The sequence below is a fragment of the Podarcis melisellensis genome, assembly GCF_964234715.1.
Source record: "Podarcis melisellensis genome assembly, chromosome: 12".
NCBI lineage: Eukaryota > Metazoa > Chordata > Lepidosauria > Squamata > Lacertidae > Podarcis > Podarcis melisellensis.
The window spans coordinates 6,677,985-6,685,462 of record NC_138544.1 but is presented as its reverse complement, the minus strand read 5'-3'; the positions used below and the strand labels follow the sequence as shown (position 1 = coordinate 6,685,462).

Here is a 7,478-nt window from a genome sequence, read left to right as displayed (position 1 = left end):
GAAGGGTGACATGCAAATTTTATAAATAATCACCACCACATGCCATTTCCTGGGCATTAAAGCACCATATACAGGCACCCCCAAACTCGGCCCTCCAGATGTTTCGGGACTACAACTCCCATCATCCCTAGCTAACAAGACCAGTGGTCAGGGATGATGGGAATTGTAGTCCCAAAACACCTGGAGGTCTGAATTTGGGGATGCCTGCATTATAACCTTCCTATATTGGAGCTCTCAGGGGGATGAGGGGTTTTGCCAGCTGGAGGCAAAGCTCCATGAAGAAGAGAAGCAGAATTGGTGGTTATCTCTTCCCCCTTTTCTTCCTTCTATTTTGAATTGGTTTCTACATTTACGATTATTCTGGCAGTTAGAAATTCAGCAGGTGGGGAGCATTTGCCAGGCACTGCCTGTTGCTGCCTGTGGGGCCCAGATCAACCTCCACCCTGTGGGGTATCTGAGAGGGGTTTGAGCCCCACAGCCCCCTTGAAGTTGGGCATGAAGGCCTACAGGGTCAATTGCTGTGTCTCTGTCCAAGAAGAGCTGTGGGTGGGGAAGGTCAGCTTGGCCCCAGCAGGACAGGACTTGCCTGGGGACACCTCAGGCCTCTCCTTGGGCCTTGGGAAAGGGGCTTTTCCTCTGCCTTCTTCCTCCACATCCCTTCCATTCGGTGTCTTTGGACTTTCCAAACCTGAGGACAGGACTTGTCTCACCTTCTTTTAAATCAATGTCAGCTGCTTTAGGAGACAACAAGAGTCTGCAAAGCAGGATGAAAGTAATAGAAAAAGGATTAAACTGTACATTTCAAAGAATATATACAAATCACCCTTGAGTTGCATGGCATTCACACTGTTCTAACCACTAGGCGGGACGCGGGTGGCGCTGTGGGTAAAAGCCTCAGCGCCTAGGACTTGCTGATCGAAAGGTCGGCGGTTTGAATCCCCGCGGTGGGGTGCGCTCCCGTCGTTCGGTCCTAGCACCTGCCAACCTAGCAGTTCGAAAGCACCCCTGGGTGCAAGTAGATAAGTAGGGACCGCTTACTAGCGGGAAGGTAAACGGCGTTCCGTGTGCTGCGCTGGCTCACCAGATGCAGCTTGTCACGCTGGCCACGTGACCCGGAAGTGTCTGCGGACAGCGCTGGCTCCCGGCCTATAGAGTGAGATGAGCGCACAACCCTAGAGTCTGGCAAGACTGGCCCGTACGGGCAGGGGTACCTTTACCTTTACCTTTAACCACTAGGCCTCACAGACTCTCCTAGAACCTTGGCACTGAGGCCGGGAATTCCATGTTCCCAAGGGCCATTGCCTAGCAACGGAGCTTGTGACCATTTGAACTGAGGTTACTGCATCTTCAGCATCTCAAGGTTTGCAGAGGTGGCCTGTAGTGACCGGTGCTCAGTCACTACATTAGAAGATGGCGTCCCAAAGACTCCTGGAGGTAAGTGGAGGTTGCCATGGCCAGGGGACCTAACTCTAGAACCTAGTTCAATGGTATCACCAAGTTTGGCAAAGAGCTATCCAAAGTCAAAGAAAGGGTTGAGCTTTCCCCAAGTTGTTGGAAGGGGAGAAGGAATGCCCAAAAGGAAAATTTAGTGTTCTATATTGCAGTCGATTGACTATTTTTTTGAACAGAGGATTCCTTCTGATTTCTGTACATGTGCATCTGGGAGAGGCTTCATTTCCATTTCTACATGCTGGATGTTATCTTTGTACTATAGTTTGGAGGGAAAGGGAAAAACAGAAGAAGGAAAGAGAGCGTGAGCAGCCGGCCCAGTGGAGGGGAAGCGGGGGCTGGATGGATCTGGTTTTTCTGCAGAGCTGATGCAGGGAGCTCTGCTGCCCACAGAGTCCATCATAGGGGAGGATTGCTCCTGGGGGCAGGCGAGGGAGAGACAGGAGGCCTGGCGGAGCTCCGCTCCTGGAGGAAGGATGGATGAGAAACAGCGCCATGGGCTCTGCTGAGACAGGCCAGCTCCCTGAGGCCTCCTCTCCCCCAACTGGCATCTGGTGGCAGCCATTTCATTTCATCAGGCTGCCTCTGTGGGAGAGATGAGAACAGCATTCTAGACCCAGGGGCCTGAGTTTGTGAGTTGTTTTTTCCTCTCCCCTCCTTGCACCCTTTCCTTGTGTGTTGTATTTCCATTGGTCAGATTGTTTCTTACAATAGAAGTCTGCGATTAGGGAGTTTCTTGCATTTGATTTCATGGAAGGCTCTCTTGGAGCGTTTTTGGCTTAAGAGAGGGGTACAAATGCTCTAAAGGAATGAATGGATGAATAAGGTCTCTAAGGAAATGGAGGACAGAGATTTCCAGTTTGTTTCCCAACCTATCTTGCCTGCGCTTTCCTGATCAACACAAAAACATGAATGGGTCTGATCCATTCTTCACATTCTGACGTTGATGTTTCTCTTTCTCATGGACAGGGAATTGATTTCGATGAGGATCAAATCTCGGAAATGAGTCTGGAAGAAGGAGAGGATCTTCCTCTAAGGTAATGCTGTGCTAATCCCCTGCCCCCAATCATCAATTGTGAAATATACTCAGAGTCGAGAGTGGATTTCATGCTCTTTATTCAGCTCATAGTGGTGAGGAGGAATGGAAGTTCCCCCAGAATGTCTGCTTTATATACATTATTTACACAATGGGCCCCACATGATTGGCTAATTCTGGGATTCTCCTGTAGGCCAATCAGGTTGCGGATTCACTTCCACCTGGAGCTGGATTGGGTGGCTCCTGTGGACCAATCAGACTGCTGCATTCTGAATCCTATTGAACTCAGTACATAACAAATTGCTTTCAAAAGCCACCGCCCCCGTCCATTTTTATGGTGGTGGTACTAGGGGTCTTTGAAGGATGGGAGTCAATAAAACCTTTTGACATAAGTGCTACTTCTCTCTCCCCTCAGCATCCCAACCACAGGTTCTCCAGATGTGGCTGATGTTCCTCCCGAAGGCTTCAGCAAGAACCAGCTGAAGGCCAGACTTACGGATGTCATCACCACGATGAAGAGTGGAAAGAAGATAGTCCGAAGGAAGGCGATCCGAGATCTTTCTGACCTCCTGCAGAAGATCCAGGAATATGTGAGTTACTGAAGCAAAGCATTGCAACCATGCAGGGCTGTCAAGGCTTTCAGGCTGTCACTTCTAGGCCCACCCTGCAAGTTGCCCTAAGGACAATCAGGCATCCCAGTACATACCCAATTTTGAGAACAGAGCTGGGCCATAGCAGAATGAATCCTACTGAGTAAAACAGCTGAGAAAAGACGTAAAAAGCAAACATCAGGAAAAGAGGGGTGGGAAGTAAAAAAGAAATTGATTTTTTCTGTATAGGATGCTAAATGTTTTGGAATGTTTTGAAGATTTAATAAAAATGTTTTAATTATCAGTTTTTATCCTTCCATTATCCGTGTTTAATCTTGTATTTTATTCAGATGTTTTATCCTATGCTTGTTTCTTTGTCCTTATTTGCTCCAACATTTCAACATTTATCAGTTAAAAATTGCTATTTTATTTATATGTTGTTGTTGTTTTTTATCCTGGTCTGTGACTGTAATAAAGCTTTTTTTAAAAAAAAATGTTATAGGAAAAATGGTGATGGGTTGCTTCTCTCATCAGTCCCTTCTCTGGGTTTCTTCTCAGCCATCGGCAGTGCTTCCTGCGTCCTCCCTTGGCCAACTGGTGGCCATTTCCTGTCTGTGCGCATTGGATCCAGACCCGGAGTGCAGGCAGCGGGCAGCAGAGACCCTCTGCCATCTTCTGCCCATCTTGCGGTGCAAAGAAGGTAAGACTGGAAGAATTAATCCCAGCATGGGGTGGGGTGAGCAAGACCTGAACTAACCCTTTGGCTTTCCTTTGCAGAGACGCTGGCACGAACGTCCAGGAACCAAACACTCATCATCAGAGCTCAGAAGGTCCTCAATTCCACCAGAAGTCCGGTTCCTGCATTGTTCATCAATGACTGCTACTCTCTTGCCAAGGTAAGTCGCTGTCACACAAGGCACAGCGGTCTCTCAAGCCTCATGTTCTGGGTCCCACAGAGAAAGCCCCTGGGCTTTCTGCTCCCCAGCCCTGCCCTGTGGGCATCTCTGACCTTCGTCTCTTGCTTCAGGTCTTTGGCGCCTTTCTCCCTGCGGAGCAGCTCTTGGAGGCCATGTGCTTCCTGGCCAGCAACCTGGTTCTTGAGAGCAGCTTCAACCCCTTGGATATCTCCCACCTGTTGCAAGAGTTCATCAAGCAGTTTAGCGGCAAAGTAGTAGAGGTAAGATGTCTGCAAAGGTAGGAGAGGAGAAGAATCTCCACTTTGGTGTAGGGGAGGCAACCTCATGCCATTGGGTGGCCAGGGACACATGTTTGTTGAGAGGGGCCTGGCAATGTCAGGACAAGAAGCTCAGCCAAGGGTCCTGAGAAACATGGGTTCAAGAATGGGGAATCCTCCTCCTTCTGGGAGCAGACGGGCAAGCTTCTTCTCTTGGCCCACAATGGATAGGGGAACTGGTGCCCTGGAGCTGCCTGGGTCCAGTACTCTCAAGGACCCTGAGTGGTACCTTTGAAGGAAGATGTCTATGGTGGCACAGGTCAAGGGTCCCTCTTTCGATGAGGGATGGAGGGATCTGCCTGCAGACAGCCCTGCTTCCTTTTACTCTCCAAGGAACCCTTCCCTTTTCTCTGACAGGTGGAGGTGCTGCTGGAGGCCTTCTACAAATTCACCCAGGGGCCTACAGTGGAGGGCAGAAACATGGCCATCTTCGTTTTCTCCATCTTGTCACACCACAGTCTGGAGAAAGTGGTTGAATACCTCCTCCAGTTTCCCTTCAGGTATGGAGCCCTCCAAGTTCTACTGGGCTAAGGGAAAGGTTGGCAAGCTGCAGAGCTTGCTCAGAAAGCCCTAGCTGCCATTTCCTCTCTCTGGGGCACAGCAGCAAGCAGGAGACTTGGATTTGAGCGTTGCTCTTGTTTTTGCATTCACAGAGGCTGCCAGAGAATATGGAAGGAGGTTTTGGCATCGGCCGACCAAGAACAACTGCTCCATCTCATGGCCGAGCAGCTTTACCAAAGCCCCTTGGCGGAATCTGCCACCCAAGTGGTAAGAACCAACCACCTGCTTTCTGGCTTCCTTCTTCCCAGGGTGATATCGAGGGGTTTCTGTATTCTGCACAAAAGCAGGGAAAGAGACTTGCACCTCTCTCTCTTCCAGGAACATCTCACCAGCCTGTTGCACACCACCTTCAGGATGAAGAAATACAAAAGAGCTGTGCGCCGGAACTTCCCACAGCTTCTGATCGCTCTCCTGGGGATAGTTGTCAACTTCCACTATGACCAGGAATTCCTCGGGTGAGTAGTGTGCTGCAAAGGCGCCAATGGAGTCATTTTCCCTTCAAGCTCTGGGCGTTTCCAGTCTAGCTTGATTGTCCAAGGGAGGCTCTCTTTCAGGCAGCTGCTAGAGAGCAAGGATGGGGAAGGAATTTGAGTGTGTGACAATGACCCTCCTGGTAAAACTGGCCTAATCCAAGGGAGGGCAAAATTCCTCTTTGGAGCCCTGAACAAAAGTTCTTCTTCCTTCAAAAGGCTGGGGATACAAGGCAACACTCTGTTGAAGGTCTGACTTGTAAAATTGTGAGCGCAGCGGATGCAGGACAGATACCGTACATGCAGTAAATCTGACTTGCAGAGTTAATTGCTGCTTCAAGGTAGCAATGGCCACAAGCTTAAATGTCCTTAAAAGAGCCATCTTCTAAAGGAGACAAATTCATGGAAAATTATATCTATCAGTAGAATATATACCTGTACCTTTCTCATCTGTACATATTCTGACGGCTCCTTTGAATCAAAAGGTTTCAATAGGTCTTTGTCTGTCCTTGTGTTCCTGCCATCATATTCAGAGGCAACGCATATCTGATTAGCAAATATTGGAACTAAGTGATCCGGGACGAGGTTTAGATCTCTCATGAGCTTCCTTGTTTAGCACTGTTGGAGGCAGAAGGCTAGATTTCATGGCTGGTTGGTTGAATCCAAAGGCAATTCTTGTTAGGTTATGCTATTCTTCCGCTTAACGTTCATTCCTTTAAAATGAGAGCTCCTTAGTGGAAGACTGTTCCCTCCAGCTCACAACCCCAGTGGTGCAACAATGCCATCATGTGGCCAATTTTAATAAAAGCTGCTGGTGTGAAGATGCTGAAAGGCCATTTGTTTTTTTGCCTGGGGTCACCTCCAGACCATCAGTATCTTGCAGGAGAGATTCAGTCATGTACCAGGAATGTAGGTGTGCACAGTTAAAGTGGATTTAAAGCACTCTGGTGCTCTGAGGCAATCAATTCATTATTATTATTTTAAGCCAGACTTTTTGCAGTTAGAAGAGGAACAGATGTGGGATAAACAACTAACTAATGGGAAGAGAGATGACATCTATCTTTTTTTGTATTTAACTTTTGGCATTTCTGTATTTAACTGTTAAGACTTTCCCCCCCTCCAAAATGGCTGCTGCTTAAGTTGTCTGTTGTTGCTTTAGTTTTCTGAACATTTTCTGATAAGTGGTATAGAAAGGGTAATTAAGTCCCTAAAAAACTTTAAAATAACCACTGCACAAGCAAATCCGGATGGCTGCTCCTTCTTGTATAGCCTCCCGCTAAGCAGAACAAATGCTTGATGAAGAAAGGACATGGTCCAACCTCTGTGTAAACATTGTGCAAGCAAATCAGGATGAATACTCAATACTGTACTGTAAACAAGTTGTATGGAGGAGTCCCAAGGGAAAGCATGGGTTCAGGGAGGCACCCTCTGCCCATTACAATGTTCGACTCAGGAAAAATAGGACTAAGATATCCTAGAAGTCAGACAAGGGGAAATAACCTCTCCATGACACACACACCCCTCCACACCTTCATTATAGGCTGTGCCTGAAAGTACAGGACAGGCACAGTGGAGTCTGGCTAAGACCCTGATGGATGGTCTAATTCAATATATGGCAGTTTCCTCTGTTCCTACCATGGCCCTATATACCACTGGGTGAACCAAGTCAGAGGAGAACAGAAATGTAGACTAAGGGAAAGCAGCACACACAGAAAAATCTGCTTCCTGCCTTCTGTGTTAATGAAGAGCCAGTCACCAGGCCCAGTTTATAGGTGCCGGTGGCGATCACACAGGGTCTCCGCACGTTTGACGGTCTATTGATCCCTGTGCCAGCACTATGATCACTTCCCCGCTGCCACCAGCCCATTTCTCTTGGGTGCACACTGTGTCCAGACAGTTGTTAACAAATAATCAAGTTTATCTTATAAGCATGAACAAGTTTAGGGTTTCAGATCATTTTTCTTGTCAGTTTCTTATCCTTAGTTTCTATACCGGCCTATACCTTCCTAATAACTTCTAACTGATCATCCCAACTGCCTATCTGACTCCTCCTAACAGTTTCTCTCGCTCTCACACATCAAAACTAGACCAACCCACAGACTTATTCTCCCTCTTCCTTCTCCAACTCCCAACTGACT

General features: G+C 47.9%; 1 protein-coding gene and 1 long non-coding RNA gene across 2 annotated transcripts; one reads left to right on the top strand and one right to left on the bottom strand.

The window, feature by feature from the left end:
* The first annotated feature begins 1,876 nt into the window (after positions 1–1,876).
* LOC309380919 (uncharacterized protein) lies at positions 1,877–5,768 on the top strand. Its single transcript, XM_081931151.1, has 8 exons — positions 1,877–2,486; positions 2,901–3,075; positions 3,634–3,775; positions 3,853–3,971; positions 4,103–4,252; positions 4,667–4,809; positions 4,963–5,077; positions 5,189–5,768. Exons 1-8 carry the CDS (start codon positions 2,362–2,364, stop codon positions 5,327–5,329), a joined length of 1,110 nt encoding a protein of 369 aa, XP_081787277.1. The 5' UTR covers positions 1,877–2,361; the 3' UTR covers positions 5,330–5,768.
* On the bottom strand, positions 2,549–7,091 carry LOC309380982. Its single transcript, XR_014173254.1, has 2 exons — positions 6,841–7,091; positions 2,549–3,054 (listed from the first exon to the last, which is right to left on the bottom strand). It is a non-coding gene; the product is annotated as an uncharacterized lncRNA (long non-coding RNA).
* Between the last annotated feature and the right edge of the window lie 387 nt (positions 7,092–7,478).